The sequence below is a fragment of the Anastrepha ludens genome, chromosome 4, assembly GCF_028408465.1.
Source record: "Anastrepha ludens isolate Willacy chromosome 4, idAnaLude1.1, whole genome shotgun sequence".
Taxonomy (NCBI): Eukaryota; Metazoa; Arthropoda; class Insecta; order Diptera; family Tephritidae; genus Anastrepha; species Anastrepha ludens.
In genome coordinates this window covers 34,477,876-34,499,256 of record NC_071500.1, presented here as the reverse complement: position 1 = coordinate 34,499,256, position 21,381 = coordinate 34,477,876, and the positions used below count along the sequence as shown (strand labels likewise).

General features: G+C 38.3%; 1 protein-coding gene across 1 annotated transcript in view; it reads left to right on the top strand.

Moving 5' to 3' along the window:
* The first annotated feature begins 7,753 nt into the window (after positions 1 to 7,753).
* LOC128861768 (uncharacterized) overlaps positions 7,754 to 21,381 on the top strand; it is a 37,488-nt gene continuing 23,860 nt past the window's right edge. Inside the window, exons 1-2 of the mRNA XM_054100151.1 lie at positions 7,754 to 8,050; positions 11,686 to 13,714. Of these exons, the coding sequence (XP_053956126.1) occupies positions 7,754 to 8,050; positions 11,686 to 13,714 (2,326 nt within the window). The remainder of the gene's footprint in view (positions 8,051 to 11,685; positions 13,715 to 21,381) is intronic.

The following is a 21,381-nucleotide window of genomic DNA, read 5'->3' as shown; positions in this document are numbered from 1 at the left end:
CCAATAAAGTGTTTGTGTTAAAATATAAAATAGTTCGAAATGTGTCGAAAAAACAAAATTTCCATGAACGAATTGGGCGAAAGCATATCTTTATTGGTTGAAAAATAAGATCGTCTGTATGAAATTTGTCACTGAATGTTTATATATATATCTAAGGATATAGACTTCCAGAAAACGGTAAAATATAAGTTATATTACCACACTACTTTTTTAATTATTTTATTGTTTTAAGGTTTTATACACAGCTGAAATTAAACACAATTTAAATGGGTCTGACTGAACGTTTTATTTTATTTTTTAATTTCTTGTTTTATTAATGATTCTTTTTCATTTGTTAGAAGCGTTATATAATCGCTACTAAAAAAGTTAATTCACAAAAGTTGTCAGTATACAACATCAGAAGCCAAAAAAATATTATATGTTACCGCAAAAAAGAAGCAAATAAGGCAGTCCCACAATCGGAAGCAAGTACTACAGATGGATTTTATGAGAACCTTGGTGCTGCAAAGAATGACAAATAAATCTTTAAACAGGATGAAGTCTAAAATAAACAAGACTGGCGTCATAAAAATGATTTTGATGGTGCCATCTTTCTAATGAGTTAGTGCGTTGGAAGTGACATCCCCAGCTGACTTCCAGTGAAACCTTAGTGACATTCAATTCAGGTTCAGTGGAAGCGAAGTTATTGCATCTAAAGTGTCTGTATGTTTGTGCCATCGGATCAAAAATGAGTTTCGAACAAAGAGCTAATATCAATTTTTTTTTTAAATCGGTAAAATGTTTACCGAAATATTTGAATTGATGAAAAACGTTTATGGCGATAGACAATCATCCTGCCAGAGTTCATGAGTGGTTTACACGTTTCAGACGCGGTTGTGAGGACATAAATGACAATGAACATAAGGGCTGCCCAAAATCAGCAATCACCGAAAACTACATTGAAATTGTTCGTAAATTTATCAAAAATTAACCGAGATCATTGTTGAAATTCATGGAATCAGAGTTGAATATCTCTTAAAAAAAACCGATTTATCGCATTTTAACGGATCATTTCAGCATACGAAAGGTCTGCGCACGTTTCATTGCGCACAAGTTAACTCAGGATTAAAAATTGCTCAGAATCCAACATTCGAAAGACCTCATTAAAAAGGAAGAAAAGACGAGACATTCCTTTACAACTTTGATGATACGTGGTGTTTCCAACATGAACTTGAAACTAAGTGTCAAAGTGCCGAATGGAAGACCACAGACGAGCCACCACCCCAAAAGTCGCGTCTGGAGAAGTCAAAACTAAAGTCGATGCTCATTTGTTTCTACGATTCCAATGGAATTGTCCACAAGGAGTTCGTGCCAACCTACCAAACTGCCAATGCAATTTTCTATCTTGGCGCTTTGAAGCGTTTGATGCATCGCATTCGTCGAATTCGTCCTGAATACCGTGAAGGAGGAGGCTGGCTCTTATTGCCAGTTAATTCACCATCTCATCGGTCCACTCTTGAGACTGATTTTTTGAGTACCAATTGCATTTTAACCATCAGTCACTCAACGTATTCACCTGATATGGCTTCCTGTGACTTCTACCAGTTCGGAAAATTGCATTTGGCCATGAAAGGAAAATGTTTTCGTCCGTAGAGTTGCAAAATTTAGGCACAGAGACGCCATAGAAAGAGAACGACTAAAACGACATTAAAATTTGCAACAGGTGGAAAGAATATTTCAATGAATGAGCAATTCAAAAATACGAGCAAAATGTAGAAAAAAATCTTAGAATACAACGAAGCTTCCATCCCGGAGAAGAAGAAATAGAAAAATTGCTTTCCCAAATGGCAAATGACAAAGCAACTGGGTCGAGGTATGAAAAAGTTTGGCTCCAACAGGCATCAGCTTCCTAAAATCCTTATTTAATGACATATTTTACGGCTATGTGGGCGACTGTGGTAACTTCAGAGCAATCAAGGTGAAAACTAATTTCTTCAAGATAATAGGCTACGTGAGCTGTATATGTAAAAACTTGAGTTAATCTAGCCAATATTTTTAACTGCTTTGATAAACGCCAAAGTGTTAGCCACTAAATACGGATCAAGGAGTTTTGAATAATATTTTAAAGACATTCAATTTTTATTCTATCAACTAAGGTTTTGAAAATAAATTTCCAATACAAATTTTCAATTTTTAACACATTCCAGATCATCAATACCCTTTTGAAGCTCGTCATGGAAAAGTATACCAAATCTAATGAATTGTGCGAGAACACATTATTTCTTTGCATGCAGACTGGATCACCTTAATGTATGTATGTGCAAACATATAGTTTTAGGAATGAAAGCATAGAATATAGCTATAAAGAGCATTTTATGCATACTTACAAACGCGGTGTGGGTGAAAAGGTGCACTGCAGATATAAGCCAAGGACAACAGAGCTGATAAAGCAATGAGACAGGATGGGCAAGTTTGTTGATTCACTTGCTATTTGCTTTTTGCAAATGCAAATTTGAATTACGCAGTCGGTATTTCATTGTTACAACACTTCTACTTCAATTCAGTTGCAAGTTCCGCTCTTCAACGTGGGCTATAAAAGGATAAGAACTAAAACAAATAAAATTAAATAATGGTAATGCGCATAGTTGCGAAGATGCCATTTTTTCAATTGGTCTATTTGTGTTTTTGTTGTTTTGTTATTCGGTCAGCTTATTTCGCTTATTTATTCCCATTGCGGAATGCGAAAGTGAAACTAAATCGACAAGAGCGAAAGAGCTTAAACATTGCCTCTGGAGTTTTGTTACTTAGGAGTTCTTGGGCTTTAAATATGGTGCAGATTGGTCACCGGTTGTCATCAACTATCTCAACTAAAGGTGAGCTCAAAAAACATGATGGGGTGGGCCCAACGGCAAAGAAATGTTAGGTGAGTGGGTCTGAGAGGGCATGTGGCTAAGTGGTTAGCATAGAGCGTGGTACCTTCACGTGTTGGATATATGTTGAGTATGTAGGGGTACATTCTGGTTAGGTAGGAGTTTATCCTACTACAATATTCTGCACAGAATTGCAAAAATATGATGCGGGTTTCACAAGGCAACTCGAGCTCATCGGCTGCGGTGTGTGGTGATTGGACTCCGATGATGGCATTCGTGTAACTGCAGTTTGAAACGGTGATAAGAGACTTCCGATGAACGCCTTTTAAGGCCTGTCAATAAGCTGTTGGGGTCAGTCGGTATGTTTGGTCCTGAATTTTGTCAGTTATTGTCAAAAGAGCTGCCGCCTCTCATGTGTGAGAGAGGGCTCAGCCTCCAGTAAGTGCCTGCAGGGGTGGTTCCTATGGTAGAAACCCAGCGGGAATTGATTGCTGAGCATCTTATTATTCTGCTTAACTGAAAGCACAGTAGCCTCGCTGTGAAGATATTGCAAAGGATACATTAGGGAGCATCCCGTTGTTGTCCTGATGACAGAACTTTTGCAAGTTTGGAACATCCTCCACAGTGCCAGGCTACCAAATAAGCGCTGCATAATTCGAAACCGGCCGACCAATTGTTTTAATTGTCGCCAGAAACATTTCTTTCGGACCTTAGTAGCAATTGTGGTTGTATGTGCCGATTAGGAGAACAACTATTGAAGGTGATATCCTGTAGTGTGCGGTTGTGTAGCCCTGTCTAGTAAACTGAACCTCACAACACATTGTCTCATCTATTGCCATATATAGATACAATTTAATCTCAGCCAAACTCAAGGGTTCGACTCAGTATAACGTATCAAGTTCTTTGATAACTTAGCACCACATGACATCAGGAATCTTTATTGGAGCCGATTGGCCCCGCAAAGACGCAGGAAATCTTAGTCCTTAAAGGGTGTATACATCACCTTTCCAACCTCTGAGCTGAAAATATCGTTCCTGAAGCGCTTTGGGACTCAGACGAAGGCATTAAAGTAAATGGAGTAATTATAAATAACATTTTAAACGCCGGCGATACCGCACCTTTACAATAACAACTTTAATGATTTGCAGACGCTACTGAATAATAAAGGCGTTTATTATAGCGGAATTATTACGATCGTAAAATTCATTCATGTCAGTAGGAGTCATGCAGGCCCTGGCGCTAATCATACGCTGCTGGTTCACTACGTATAGAAAAAACAGTTTCAAATTTCAAATACAGGGTGGGCCATATAGCGTTTGCTTTTTGAACCACCTATTTTTTTGAGAATGGTAACACACATGACATGTCAAATGTATTCATAATTTACTTAAAGGTTTGACATTTACGAAATGGGACGCTATACGCTTGAACAAAATTCGGAAATATTGAAAACCTATTTCCAAAGTGGTGAGTCTTCTTCTTTTCTGATGAAGCTCATTTTCACATCGGTGGGTACGCCAATAAGCAAAATTTTCGGATTTGGGAAATGCATCCACAACGAGTCACTGTTTGGTGCGGTTTTTGGTCTGGCGGCATCATCGGGTCATTTTTTTTTCGAAAATGAGCGAAGAGCCGCGGTTACAGTAAATGGCGAGCGTTACCGTGACATGCTCAACGAGTTGTTTCCAAAAATTGAAGAGGATGACATGGACGACATTTGGTTTCAACAGGACGGTGCAACTTGTCACACTGCCAAAGTTACACTCGAACTTTTGGCTACCGTTTTTGAAAACCGAATAATCAGCCGAAATTCCGATATCAATTGGCCGCCTCGGAGCTGTGATTTAAGTCCATTGGACTATTTTTGTGGGGAGCCGTTAAGGACAAATGCTATGCGAACCATCCAGAGACGATTGATGCTTTAAAACAGGAAATCGAAGTTGCCATTCATGAAATTGGAGCCCAAACAATCGAAAATGTGCTTAAAAATGGGGTTGATCGAATGGCCTACTGTAAAGCCAGTCATGCCAGTCATTTGAACGATATTATTTTTCACTCATAAATGACAATGTTCAATCTTCAAAGTAAAAAAAAAGTTTGGAAAAATATTGATTGGTTGTTTTTTTATAGCCGATTCAAAAATCAAACTTTACATGGCCCACCCTATACCTTAAATGCTGGCTTAATAAAAATTGGAACCCATGAACTGGAATAAGAACCAGAGATGGTAGATTACATTTTGTAAGATCAGTAAGATTAAAGTTTGTTTTTTGAAATGCTTTGTGTGTGCTTTGTGTTCTTATTTGGCATGGAATGCTGGACACTGAAAATCGTTGACACGAACAGACTTGCTATATCAGCGAGAGAAAGATTATCATCCCTGCTTATTTTCTCCAAAAAATGTGCAGCCGGCAGTGAATTAAAATTGTATTGTAAATACTACTCGGGAAAGATTTTCCTGACTTTGGTCATACAAGTATCATAACAGAGATACCGGATCCGAATATACGAGTAATTTCAGAGTATATGAAAACGTGTTTTTACCCATATCTTTGAAATCATAATCTCAGACCACGTTGAATGGGAACTGGGAGGATCTTGGGTCGATCTCAGAAGTATCGAATGGCCCACAGACATTTCGAAAACGAATACGAAAATTTTCGATTCAATGGGCAAATGGTTTGGCGCATATAAGGGGCAACAAGGGTGCACACGCAGCTTACTTATTTTTATACTATATACTCGTACAGTCAAGCTGCATTAAACTAATAAGTTTCACGTTCTGTGTAATCGGAGTTAGTGCATAAATGCCTTAACAACTTCAACCGACTTAGTGCAGTAAACAAGCTCAAATTCAGGCTTCCGGACCACTGTAGAGTTTTCTAAGCGGAGGTAGCCGCAATTAGGGAAGCAATGGACTAGTCTGTTGACCTGTTGACTGGACTGCTCACTTTGCTAATTACTGTAAAGAATGTATTTACTCTGACAGCCAAGCGGCGATTAGGGCCTTGCGCTCGTTGTTTGTGAGTTCGAAATTAGTCAGGGAATGCCTGGCTTCTCTCTCGATTGCATCCAAATACTTCATTTGGCTTCGCGGTCACAGCGGCATAGAGGAAAACTGCTGGGCTGGCTAGACAGGAACCCTCGAGTCGGTTTCATCACAAAATGAGAGGATTGGGATTGCCTTGAGAATCTGTGGTCTGCTCCTAGAAATATGGCCCTCGCGTGAACTCAGCGAGCGCTGGGTTAGTGCGTGTAAGGTCGCGAGAGATCCTTCTGGCCACGGGTAGATCGGTGGCGCCCGATGAAACTTCTAAGTCTAACAAAGCCACATCTATTGAATTCGGTGGGTATCCTTAACATTGTCCTTTAGATGTCCATGCGGTGAAGCTTGGGATTGTCTCAAGTCCGTTTTGCAGAAGCTGTCTGGAGGACAAAGTGGAATAATTTTAGCACCTGCTTCTTAGCTGCCCTGCTATTGTCGTGATGTAATACATTTAAGGCCAGTAGTGCCAGTCAATAGAACTAGTATTAACTACTTCTAAAACATGTAGTGGGCCACGAAAGATCTTTTAGGTCGAAGTGTCGATCATTGGCTACACTACAGATATGCAAATTTTATTATTATTATTACATTCGAGTAAGCAAGAAGAAGAAGAACTCAGCAATAGGGTACAAGGGACAAAGCTCACAAAGTTGTAAGAACTATGGAGTCCGCCATGGTAGCTGAGAAAGATTAAAACTTTTATAAAAAAAAAATATATTTATGTCAAAAACTATATCGTCAGTGATTAGCGTTCAATTATTTATGTCTAGAGTTAAATGGCACAGACATTAGAAAAAATTACAAACTACTAAGAACTTTCGTTTTAAATTTTTTTTTTAGATCTGCGAAATATAAATATTTACTATTGGCAAAGCAAGCAAAGTATCTTGGGTTAAAAATCACCCATTAAACCAAAGAATTTAAAATCTTTCATATATAATCACAAGCCAATGCACACCAAGGATGTAAGCATTCCCTTCGTAAACAAAGCTAAACATCTACTCGAATTGACACTTTATGGTAAACTAAGCTAGAAAGTAAATGTTTAGAAAAAAAGGAGGAACAACTTGACCTTAAATTGAGTGTAATTAATTTAATTATCGCCAGATACCCGAGCTGTCAACCCGTAACAAGCCGCAAATCTATAGACAAGTGCTGAAACCAGTTTGGATTCGTGTGGCGTTGGTTATGTCTAGTCAGTTCTGCATTCTACCTACGTTGTAATCTGTCCGACTGTCACAAACGTAGTTGAATAGTATTTTAGCTAGAGCGCATTGAAGGCGGTCAAAATGGTGTGTCAATGTCGGAGTTTCCAGCCTACTCTTGCTTGCCTGCTCTAGACATGGCTCGTAATACAAGTTTATATATAATATATGAATTTGAACTTATAGTGAATGCACAAGCAATACAATCAATGCATTTGTCATAAAGAAATGTAAAACAAAAATAAATAAAAAATATGATCGTATTAATTTGAAGAAAGTTGAAATTTTTTAGAAATGGGATTATGACAATACATACAGTCACTCACATTTAAAGTTGGGCAGATGCATACGAAAACTTCTAGTCATAATATCTATGTTTTGATGAAAGAAAACACGTTCTACCTTTTTCTGTTTTTTCACAAAAATTGTTTTATTTAAAAACAACAAAAAAAATATATTCCAAGTTGTTTATAAAATGTTAATGTATAAAAAACTGAAAAAGGCCACTTCTCTGTCTCACATTTAAAGTCGGGCAAACGATGTTTTGCAAACATGCATACCGTTATTTCTAAATTTTCTATATTTGTATTAAAAGTTATTGTTCATTGTTGCCTTGTCAATCATTGGGTGAGTTTATAAAAGTATTTTGCAAAATGCCACGTATTGTTAAACAGTCTACATTGGAGGAATGCAAAATAGCAATTCAACTGCACTTAGACGGAAAATCTGAGCGAGAAATATCGAAATTGAGAAAAAAAATTAAGTCAGCAGTGCACGATATTATTGCTAGATACAATGAAAATGATTTCATTGCAAATAAGCATCGTGGAACTCGTCCAAAGAAGCTTTCCTCCAAAGATGAGAGCATGGTGCTCAGAGAAGTGAAGAAAAATCTCTTCATTTCTGCTCCAAAATTAACTGCGATGGTTAAAGAAGCTTCTATGGTGGAGGTAAATCCCGAAACAATAAGAAGATTTCTTCGAAAAAATGATTTTCACGGCCGTTTTGCGCGGAAGAAGCCCCTAATTAGCAAGAAAAACCAGAATGACTGGCTTGTTTTTGCTCGCCAATATATGGCTAAGGATTTCGATTTTTGGAGCACTATAAGTGGGGGAAAAAATAACAATTTCATGGTTTTAATTTTCATTCTTTACGTATTATTTACTTATTTAAATTTAATTTATTTGGATGTGATGGAAGGGGTAAAGTGTGGCGCAAATCAAACAAAGAGTTGGAAGGCAAGAATTTAAGAAAAACGGTTAAACACGGTGGTGGATCTGTAATGGTTTGGGGATGCATGGCGGCGTGAGGAGGTGGAAAATTGCATTTCATTGATGGAATAATGAATAAACACGTTTATTAAACAATTTTGAAACAAAATTTGAAAGAAAGCGTGAGAAAACTAGGCATGGAAAGTAATTTTCAATTCTACCAGGACAATGATCCCAAACATTCCGTATATGACGTCAAGAGCTGGTTGTTATATAACTATCCAAAGGTAATAAAAACCCCTACACAAAGTCCTGAATTAGGTTGCCGAATGCAGGAAACGCAGTGTACATCAATTCAACTCTTCAAAATTGCTCTGCAGGAAGAATGGAATAAAATAAGCCCTGATGTTTGCAAAAAGTTAGTGGAATCGATGCCAAGCCGGCTATATGCTGGTGAAAAGCAAAAAGGTGGAGCAACGAAGTATTAATTTTGCGTTGTGTACAAATTTTTTCGATTTTTTAAGTCGTGACCGACTTTGAATGTGAGTCTGAAAAGTGACCTTATTTAAGTTAAGCCTTCGTGTATATTTTATAAGAGACTTTGAGAGCCCTTATATATTTTTTTTGTTGTTTTTAAATAAAACACTTTATGTGAAAAAAACAGAAAAAGGTAGAAAGTGTTTTCTTTCATCAAAATATAGATATTATGACTAGAAGTTTTTTTTTCTGAAATTTGGTTTATTTATAGCCTTACTCACTATAGACTCCCACACCGAAATGGCTTTCCTCAAACTCCAGAAAAGGCTTGTTTGAATAGCTCAATGGATGAAAGCCCGAAAATAAGAGCTGCTCAAGTTCCCTTCACACTCAAACGAAATACTTGCCCACCTGTTAGCCTCAGAAATCTAATCATTCCCCAAAATAGTAGAAAAATATCTTGACATGCACCTCGACAGTAAGCTTACATGGAAAAGGCATATTTTCACCCAACGCAAAGCACTTGGAATTAAACTCCGAAGCCTATACTGGTTATTTAATCGAAATTATTATGTATCTCTCAGAAGCAAGCTCTTTCTCTACTTAGCTAACTTAAAACAAATATGGACCTATGGCATACAACGCTAGGGTATTGCAGCTAACTTAAACATCAAAATACTCCACATATTTTATTCAATAACCCGAAGAATGAATACAAACGCACCATACTACATCATAAATGCCCAAATATCGTGGGATCAAATTTTTCAGAATAGCTGTTTGGTCACATTATATGCGCCCTTTTTGACCGCATCCTTTGATCCGCCCCTGCACATAATTGGTCATATTATGTGCGCCCTTTTGACCGCATCATTTGATCCGCCCCTGTATTGCAGTCCCGCAACCTTGAACATCAGGTGATTAAAGGGGACCAAATTAGAATCAGAACCTTTAGAATTAAGTATGTGTGTATGTATATAAGCAAGCCTACATGCAAAATAAAACAGTACACTTTTGGAGTTCGTTAAATTATAACGTTTTTCTCAGCATTGCCGCCGGACAAACAAACGAGTTTGCCTGTACATTTTCTGGCGCCCAACGTGGGGCATACATATAGTGTTTCTTAATTTTTAGTGGCAATCGCTGATAACGGAATAAATTCAGCAATTTTTCGCAACCGTGGTTTATTGTCAACTTTTGCTGTTGGCATAAAACTTAAGTTTTACTGCAGTGATTCACCAACCACCAAATATTTTTCGGCACGACATTTTCATCATTTTGTCATTTCGCAAATCACACATCCATACCTTTTCGCAAAATTTATTTGGTGAATCATGTCGCTGGAAGAAGTCAAGCAGCAGCGCTTACTAACCCGGAAAAACATGTCCCGCATAAGGACAATAGTGGAGACAAGCGAAAGTAAAACTGGGAAAATACTTTCGCCCATTGAACTCAAGTGTCGACTCGGAATTTTAGATTCCTATTTTAAGCAGGGGTTGGGCTATCAAACGCAAATCGAGAAGCTCGATCCAGAAGACAATGGTAGGGGTGACCTGGAAAACCTCTGCGTCACCATTCGGTCAAACATCCAAATGCAGCTCGGTGAAGATGAACACAACTCAACGTTCCGTAAATCAACAACAGCAATTCCTGTCTCGCATTCAAAAATACCAGCATTAAAGTTACCCGTATTCTATGGAAGGTACTCAGAATATAAAAATTTCATCGCATCATTCATGCACGTCATCGGAAATGAGTCATCGCTGTCTAATATTGAGAAGTTCAACCATCTCCTCAATTGTTTACAAGGGCAGGCCTTGGAGACTGTGAAGGCGTTCCAAATCACCAGCGAGAACTACTCAAAGGCATAAGACAGATTAAAGTCCCGTTACGACAACAGCACGCTCATCTTCATGGAAACCATCAAGTCGTTATTCGAGCTGCCTTCTGCTGCAAAAGGTGGTGCTTCTCAGTTACAAAGTTTGGTCGACAACGTGTCTGCACTTTATAGTTCCCTGTTGTCAATCGGCTCTGATAAAAACATTTCGCATTTACTGCTCATTCACCTTGTAATGAACAAGGTTGATGAAGAAACGCAAAAAAAGTGGAAGGAGTCGTTAGACTTCACATCGCTACCATCTTGGGAACAGTGCGCAAAGGTTCTTGAACGACGCTGTCAGTTTTTAGAGTCAGCATCGGGCTCCCTCTCATTTGGTGATTCCGGAAAATCCAGCTACAAACAGGAAAACAGAAATAAGCCGCCACGTAAAGGCTATTCGTTTTCGTGTATAAATCGCTCTTGCGCATTATGTTTTAATTCAGACCACTTGATTGGCAGTTGCTCCCACTTCAAGCAAATGGAGATTGCTGACCGCTTCAAGGAGGTTAAAAGGTTAGGTCTGTGCCTAAATTGTTTGTCTAATAAACACCAACTAGCACATTGCTCGTCCGCATTCAGATGTAAACATTGTGCTCGTTCTCATCACAGCCTTCTTCATTGTGCTCCTATTTCAAACAAAATTCAGTCAGTATCGCTTTCTACATCATCACTTGAGCAACCAACGCGACATGTAAGTACTGCAGCTGCGCACACACATCAAGAAAAATCGCCACAAGACCAATTAATACTAGCAACTGCAGTGGTACTCATCCGAGATGCGTCTGGCTGTTTTCAATTGGGTAGAGCGCTACTCGACTCCTGCTCCCAAGTAAATTTTATTACCGAGGAGTTTTCCCGAAAATTGCGCCTCCCAAGAGAAAGGCACCACGCTGAAATCCAGAGCATTGGGGACTCGGTAACAAATATTAAACACAAGACATCAGCCACTGTCAAATCTCGAATGTGTGACTATGAGACACCATTATCGTTCCATGTTACCTCGCAAATCGCTTATTAGCCAGAGGCTGAATTTAATATCACATCTTGGAACTTGCCGGCTAACATTGAACTCGCCGACGAAAATTTCTTCAAGCCAACACGTGTAGACCTACTCATCGGCACAGAAATCTTTTTCGACATTCTGTCTATTGGGCAAATAAAGTTAGCACCTGGGTTACCGTCACTACAGAAGACTCTATTAGGTTGGGTCGTCTCTGGCCGATATCAACGACCTACAGAAAATTCATCATCAATTTGCCTACTTTCGGTTGAGGAATCAGTGGATGCCAATTTGCAACGCCTCTGGAAGCTGGATGAACCATCAAAGGCAGACAAGTGGACCACTGAGCAAAGGAATTGTGAACAAAGTTACATGCAAACCGTGCAGAGAAACGTCGAGGGGAGAGTTGTTGTCAAGCTACCGTTTAAAGAGGCCCCTCATTGTCTTGGCCAGTCGTACGCAACTGCACTTCGAAGATTTATTGCTCAGGAGCGGCGTATAAGGCGCTGTCCTGACCTTCACAAACGATACATCGCATTTATGGAAGAGTATTCCCGCCTTGGGCATATGAGCGTCGTTAAAAAGGTGGATTTTGATAATCCACATTACTATGTGCCTCATCATTATGTCCTGAAGCCAACTAGCACAACAACTAAGCTCAGGGTAGTATTCGACGCCTCCTGCAAGAGTACAACCCAAAGGTCACTCAACGATATTCTTGCTGTGGGGCCTACTCTGCAGAACGATCTATACATTTTGCTACTACGGTTTCGATTATATCGTTACACACTTACTGCTGATATCGTAAAGATGTATAGACAAATTTTGGTGGATAAAAACGATCGCAAATTCCAATACATCTTATGGAGAAGTACGCCCCACGATGAAATACGCACTTACCAGTTAAACACGGTAACATATGGTACGGCGTCCGCTCCTTATCTCGCAGTACAGAGCCTCAACTACATTGCTGATGCATACGAATCGGATTATGCGCTCGGTGCCAGCACAATTAAAACGTCATTCTACGTTGACGATCTTTTATGCGGTGTCGATACCCTGGCAGAGCTATCACGAATCAAATACGAAGTCACAGAGGTACTGAGGCGTGGTTGTTTCCCCTTGGCGAAGTGGCATTCTAACCACCATAAATTTCGAGAAGATGACACCATGAAAGATTTAAATATCGACGAAAGTTTTACAACGAGCACTTTAGGTATAAAATGGGACCAAATACGAGATATTTTCTTATTCTCTTTTCAGTCGAAACAACCTGTGAATGGACGTGGAACCAAGAGATCAATCTTATCTATTGCATCAGCGCTTTTCGATCCTTTGGGACTTCTCGCTCCGGTTATTATTACTGCAAAGATCATATTACAAGAAATATGGCTCTTGAAGCTGAATTGGGACGAGTCGGTGCCTCAGAACCTACAAACGGCATGGGAACGATTTCTCAAGGACATAACGCATCTGAGTACGCTCTCAGTTCCAAGGTATTCTGGATCAACAAATCACAACTCTTCACAAATTCATGGGTTTTGTGATTCGTCTATTCGAGCCTATGGCTGTGCTATTTATCATCGCTCGAAATCAACAGAAGGCAAACGTACTGTCACCCTTTTGACTGCCAAGTCGCGTGTAGCTCCAATTAAGAAGCAATCGTTACCTAAACTCGAGTTGTGGGGCGCCTTGTTGTTGGCACGTCTACTAGCAAAAATAAAACCTCTATTCAACGCCAACACCACTGTGTTTCTGTGGACTGATTCACAAATTGTGCTACATTGGCTTGAACTGCACTCAGCTACCCTATCAACATTCGTCGGTAATCGAGTGTCAGAGATTCAAGATCTCACAGTAGACGTGAGTTGGCGGCATGTCCCAACAAAGTGCAACCCGGCTGATATCGTGTCTCAAGGTTGTACTGCACTTGAACTAAGCAGTTCAATTTGGTTTTCAGGACCATCATTCTTACAACTTGAACCCGAAAACTGGCCCAGCAATCAATGTGGCCAACTCGATATGGAAGAAGTTTCTCGAGAAAAACGTAAGTCAGCTTTTAAAGTAGTCATCGAAGAAAACTACATTTTGAAGGTGCTTGAGAGAAACAGTACATACAATCATTGCTTACGAGTTGTAGCCTGGCTATTTCGTTTTCATCAATTAACAAGCAGGCCGCTTGAAACTCACCTAGACAAAGGAACTCTATCGCCTCAAGATTTGAAGCAAGCGCTGTGGTGCATTGTTTGGAATGTACAACAACAGCACTTCGCTGACGAAATAGGGCTGATCAACCAAACCAAAACAATAACTGGGAAACTTAAATTTCTCAACCCGTTTCTGCAGATTCATGGTGGCTTTCGTCTACTACTGGTGGGTGGGCGTCTTGAGCTAGCAGATTTGGCAGATTTTCAGAAACACCCTATCATATTGCCAGGAAAATGCCACTTCGTGGAGCTCTATATTCGACATTTACACATCACTCATTACCATGCAGGTGCTAAAGCACCGGTGGCATTACTACGCCTTCAATTCTGGGTCATAAATGCAAGAGATGTGGCACGTCACATTGTGAGATCTTGCATACATTGTGTAAGATATAAGCCGAAATTATTTCAGCAGACGATGGGCAACCTTCCTGTATCACGTCTTACGCCATCAAGACCGTTCGCACGGTGTGGTATAGACTTTTGCGGACCAATTGAAACATACCTGCGCATTCGAGGCAAAGGACCATACAAAACTTATATAGCCATATTTGTGTGCTTCTCAACGAAGGCAGTGCACATAGAAATAGTATCTGACTTGTCAACAGATGCATTTCTGGCCGCACTGAAGCGTATGATCGGCAGGCGAGGATTACCAACTGATATATACTGCGATAACGCGACTAATTTTGTAGGTGCCAGCAGAAAACTTCAAGAGTTGAAGATGTTTTTATTTCATCAAAAACATCAAGAGTCTATTATAAATTATTGTACTAATCAGTTTATAAATTTCCACTTTATTCCCCCTAGGGCTCCGCATTTTGGAGGCCTATGGGAGGCCGCTGTGAAGTCAGCAAAGGGTCTTTTGAACCGCAGTATGGCGAATGGTCGCCTTACCTTTGAGGAACTGAACAGAGTGATGATTTCTATCGAAGCAATACTAAATTCACGGCCAATTTCACCTTTGTCATCAGACCCGAACGACCTTGAAGCCCTGACTCCAGGCCATTTTTTAATAGGCAGCTCTCTTAAAGCAATCTCAGAGGGAGAGGAAATGTGCTCCAACATGGATTATATCAGCGCACTGTTGCGATCAAACAGTCGTTTTGGCGAAGATGGTCACATGAATATATAAACAGCTTGCAAGCGCGGACCAAATAGACGAGTGGTAATCCTAATGTATTCGAAGGATTGCTAGTGATTATCCAAGACGAGAACGCCCCTCCACAGCGATGGACTATGGGACGTATCATCAAGTGCATTGCTGGCAGTGATAATCGCATTAGAGTCGTCGATGTTAAAACTTCAAGAGGAATCTTACGCCGACCAGTTCATAAAATAGCTGTACTACCTGCTTGAAATACATTTCAACGGGCCCGGGATGTTTGGTCACATTATGCGCCCTTTTTGACCGCATCCTTTGATCCGCCCCTGCACATAATTGGTCATATTATGTGCGCCCTTTTGACCGCATCATTTGATCCGCCCCTGCATTGCAGTCCCGTAACCTTGAACATCAGGTGATTAAAGGGGACCAAATTAGAATTAGAACTTTTAGAATTAAGTATGTGTGTATGTATATGAGCAAGCCTACATGCAAAATAAAACAGTACACTTTTGGAGTTCGTTGAATTATAACGTTTTTCTCAGCATTGCCGCCGGACAAACAAACGAGTTTGTCTGTACAATAGCTGAAGAAATAAAAAAGTTTGGCATATCTCGCAATAAAATAATTCAATCTCTCACAAGCCCTTTAATCATAGAAATAACTCTGAATTCCATCTCCTTTAACAGACCGAAAGGGAAGTCAACGATGGATTTATTAGGATAATAAGCAAACATCGTTGCTTGTCTAACAAAATGTCTTGGTTTTAAGTACAGATGCTACTGAATATTAAAAAATAAAATGAATTAAAAAAAAAAATAAGCTTGAGTATAATAACAGGGCCTTCACATCCAGCTCGTTGCTTCGTTATGCAGATATTTATTACGTTATTTTGATTTGTACTTGTAAATCCAAAGAAAGCGCGAAGTAACGAAGCACCGCAGTGGCTAGCTTGGTAATTTGATCGGTAATTGGCCAGGCGCGACTTTTAAGTTTAGAATATCAGAAAGTGAAAGCAAAAAGGCAGTAAGATATTTTAACAGCCACAAAATTGATAATTCAAGGGTAATTTCTTCAGTGTTGAAACCGAGCTATTTTGCAAGTGATTCAAATAATTTTATAAAAATAATTTGAGATTTATTCAGTGTTGAAAGTTTTGGTATAAAGTTCTTTGGAGTTAGATATCTACGGTTTTTAATTTTTTCTTATAAATTTAATCTTAATCCTTCGGGGTAAAATATATGTACTGCAAATATGTAAGCGGCCGCCGTAGCCGAATGGGTTGGTGCATGACTACCATTCGGAGTTCACAGAGAGAACGTTGGTTCGAATCTCGGTGAAACACCAAAATTAAGAAAAACAAAGCTCCTGGAGTATTTCTGCCATGAAAAAGCTCCTCATAAAAATATCTGCCATTCGGAGTCGGCTTGAAACTGTAAGTCCCTCCATTTGTGGAACAACATCAACACTCCACAAACACAAGGAGGAGCTCGGCCAAGCACCCAAAAAGAGTGGACGCGCCAATTATATTATATATGTGTTTATAGAAATATGTAAATTTTCCCTAAAAAAAATTAAAGTTTTCCCCAAAAAGATTTCTTTTACTAAAGATTTTTGGGAAAACATTTTATTTTTGCCATTTTTGAAAAAAACCCCTCAGATTTTTTAGTGATGATGTTGCGTAGAAGACTCCGTTTTAAGCGATTCCATACCAAGTGGTGTTCCATACTAGGGTGTTTAATAAGTTTTGCGGTTCGATAACAGAGAGCGCTACTAGCCAAATTTTTTTTCGTGTGTGAAATTTCATTTCAATCTGTCAATTCATTCTTTGTAGTATCAGTGGTTGAATTTTTATCTTCGGAAGAAAGATAAAAGATAAAGACATTTATGAATGAATGTTGAAGGTGGATAAAGACTTTTCACCATCAATTAGTACGGTAGAATGATGGGTTGCTGAATTGAAATGTGGTCATATTATTGTAACCTTCCAGACCAGCTGAAGGAAAAAAATCATGAAATAAATCGAGTTTGCAAAACAAAAAATTTTTTTCGCCGTGACAACTGACCCTTTGCATTTTGACAATAGCTAAAGTTCATGAATTAATGTTCGGATTGTGGGAGCATCCACCTGATTTGGCCCCTAGGGGTTTCCATCTGTTTCTAGACCTAAAAAAATCATGCCTGGAAAGCATTCTTCATCAGCTGATGAGTTCATAACAGCTGTGGAGGCGTATTTTGCAGCCCTTCCATATTCTCAAATCAGGGATGGAATTCATAAATTGGAATCTCATCGGAACAAGTGTATTGATGTTCAGGGAGACTATACTGAATAATAAAGTGTTTTTCAAACCAAAAAATTGTGTTTTTCTTATCGAACTGAATCGAAATGAATAACCCAGTATACATTCTCTATTGGCTCCTAATGCACAAAATAACTTTCCCCCAGCAGCACAATAGAGCAGCCCGCGCGTTTTCTAGTTTTAAATATGATAACTAAAATGTCATGAATGGGGTCTAATCACCATTACATAGAGCAAATGTTACTCGCAAGAAACCACAGTCCATAAGCCATTTAAATACGGAGTAGTATGCTTTTAAATTTCTGTTACTTCTGTTGTTTTTGTTGATGCTAAATGCATCATTAAATGCTTAATGAGCATTGCGGCCACTCAAACCCCCAAAGATATTATCAGCATAATTAACTATAGTCAAAGCGAGCAGCATTTTGGAGGTGTTAGTATGCGAGAGTGGAAGTAGCAAGAATGTGTTCCAATTTAGTTGTGGTTAGGGTAGTAATGACAACAAATTACAGTATACAACAATGCGTTCGTAGTATAGTTTCTTTCCAGCTACTGGGTGTCATCAGCTTTTTCGCCGATATACACAAACATACATAAAAGTAATATTTTCTTATTTCTCATTATGAAGAAAATATCTTCTTTATATGTAAATATTTATAAGTTTTCCAGTCGCGTATAATATATTTTGAAAGCATTGCTTTAGTAGGTATGATTTCCCAAGAGGGCAGAAGGCACGAGATAATCATTTTGATATTGTACGGCTTTCAGCGGTTAATCAAAATGAGAGAAATTTGGGTAATGATAAAATATTGCCTCGAAATGTTTAAATAAGTCAATAAAATGGGGAAAGTTCTTGCTTTGCACATAGAATTTGCTAGCCTTCCTGGCGCAAAATTAATCAGCCAGCCGAGAGATTAACTATCTTAGAGAATGGTGTCGTGCGTAAATCAAATTTGACACTTGTGAATTAGACAGCTGCAGCATACAAACAGACAAGCAATAAAGAGAGTAAAGATAAAAATGAAAATTTCCATTACTCAAAATAACTTTGTTTTATTTATTTTTGATAAAATTGGAGTTTTTGTTTTTGCACTCTTAAAAACATTGTGTGAAAATTTGAAATGAATCCGACAAATACCTTTCGAGCTATTTAACAATTAAAAAAGGGCGCTCCGGAACGATGGCAACACTTCAAATGCGTTTTTCTCAAAACTATATTTTTTGAACTGGTGATCAGAGTAAATTAAAAACCACTTGGTAGGCTTCAATAAAATTTATACTGCTTTTGAAAAACACAAAAAACTCGTGCCTGATTGAAGGATTTATTTTCAAAAATTTCAATTTTTTTAAACAATAATTGTCCGTTTTTTTTCTCGAAAATCTGAAAAATATTTCCAGAGGTCGCCATATTGTTAATTTTGAAAAAAAGCTTTGATCAGGCACAAGATTATCTATTAATAAAACTAGTTTTTCTTGACCGATTGATTTTAGATGGTTCTCCAAGGGCTTGTGATGAACACCGCAAGGGACCTCTGGAGCAACGGACTCCATACAACAGCGATAGCTTTAACAATTTCCAAATTTTTGGTTTTTTAATTTTCCTAAAGTCAAGTCGCAACATGTTGTATTAATGCTATATTTTGATTTTTGTAAAATAAAGGAATTGACGAGCGAAAACAAGTATTTAAAATTATCATTTTTTCGTGCCTCTGACTACCCCTAACCCTTTAACAAAAAAGCTATTTAAAAACAAAATTGGATGATTCATTTTGTGCAACCTTGCACTTTCTCATGCTTCATATTTCATAAAATGAGGATAACGGTACTATAGGGTTGTTCAATAGGTGCGCTTCAACTTTTTTCCGATAGGGAGGGCGAATGACGCAATATTTTTTATTTTTCGCTTGCCATTTGTAAACTTCATTAGTATACATTTCATCATGGAACGCTACACACTTGAGCAACGATTGCAAATCGTACAAATTTTTTATGAAAATAATCGTTCTGTTGCTGCTACTTTAAGAGCATTACGGCCATTTTACGGTCCATTTAACAAGCCCTCCCGTTTTGGGGTTATTTGAAGTCATTGGTCTACAGTAACAAGCCGGCGACGATTTGTGAGCTCAGAGCCAATATTGAACGCGAAATTACTGGAATTTCGGCCGATTTATGCAAAAGAGTAGTCAAAAATTGGGTTCAACGATTGGACTTCGTAAAACGTGCACGCGGTGGTCATGCAAAAGAAATCGAATTTCATACTTAAATGTATACGTTCAAACTCGATAATAAAAAAAAATGAGTTCAAAAAGTCAAACCGTTTGTGTTTTATTCAAAAAAGTTGAAGCGCTCTTACTGAAAAATCCTATATTTCCCCAAATTCGTATATTTTTTGGCAAAATATTACATTTTCGATCAAATAATTTATGGTAAAAAAAGCCCGAAATAATCCCACATTGAAAGTTTTATTTGGTTTGTAGAATGTTGAGGGGCGAGTTAAATCCTTGATCATTTTTCTTTCTAATATTTCCAATATTTTCCGATTTGAAAATTTAGAGAATTTCAACCAAATTCCCATTTAATTTTGAACTTTTTAATATGAATTTTTAGAAAAATTCTCGCTTAGTTTTATACCCCGTATAGATTCTATAATAATAAAGTGTCCGGTCACGAGTAACGCAACTAAATTTTTTTTGTTTTTGTTGAAGAAGGGAAAAACGAAAAAAACGCAACGCACTTGAATAATAGCACCATTATTTCATGCCTATTTTTTACATGAATTTTCAATTAAGAAGTAGTTCTAAAATCTGAAGTGCTGACTATTTGCGCTACCATATGATCGTTAAAACTAATACTGATTATTTCTCTTCTCTAGAACTAAGTTTTCGAAGAGATTTTGCTGTACCACAACCTTTGGCCGCCGTAGCCGAATGGGTTGGTGCGTGATTACCATTCGGAATTCAGAGAGAGAACGTCGGTTCGAATCTCGGTGAAACACCAAAATTAAGAAAAACATTTTTCTAATAGTGGTCGCCCTTCGGCAGGTAATGGCAAACCTCCGAGTGTATTTCTGCCATGAAAAAGCTCCTCATAAAAATATCTGCCGTTCGGAGTCGACTTGAAACTGTAGGAACAACATCTAGACGCATACCAAAAATATGAGGAGGAGCTCGGCCAAACACTCAAAAGGGGTGTACGCGCCAATTATACCTTTATACATGTATATATGCAGCCTTCAGGAGTTGTTCCGGCTTGATTTAGTTTCCATTACAAACTTCATTGTCAGTGATTTGCTCTACTGGGTGCGGGAGGTGCCAAATTTTTCATTACAATATTCTTTAGTGCGAAATTCTGAGAAAAATGAGCAAATCCTAAACAGCCTAATTCCTTTGGGTCATAGAAATCCAAAATCCTGTAGAGACAAATGAATAATTATAATATAAATAAATATTTATTTCGCTTCTCATCTCAGAGTCTTTAAAGTACCATAACCAAAAATTATGTGTGGTGTTTTCAATGAAAAAATTATAATAGTTGATATTTAATAAAAACTCGGAAACTGCATCTGCAGAATGTTAGGAAACATTCCAGATACATTGAGCAGGAAGTAACAGTAGAGTAGCTGATTTGATTTGCTTTTTATTTGGCCTCTAAATTGTAAAATATGTTTTTAATTACTCTAGATTGTCAATCGTTGTTTATCGATTTTAACATTAGAGGAGTCAAAAGCAAAAACAAAATACATTCGCCTTGTTGTTTTTGCTACACTGCTGCTACCTGTTTAAAGTGTCTAATAGGCACGTCACAACGTGTCTGTTGTGTCCGTGTGTGGCAACGAATTTGACTGATAAGAAACTGGATTATATGTATATTAAATGATTCCAAGGCGCTATATATGATATATGCCGTGTACCATGCCAGAATTGGCAAAAATTGGGAACGTTCTACTTTTGCCGTACGGCAAATGCGGTGAAAATTACAACTTACAACAGATTTTCAACGTTGTTGTTTTTTTATTATAACAAATTAAATGCAGAAAATAAATGGAATTTAATACGTTGAACGCCTCGCCGATGCTACATTGTTTGCCTGTGGCGCCAACAGG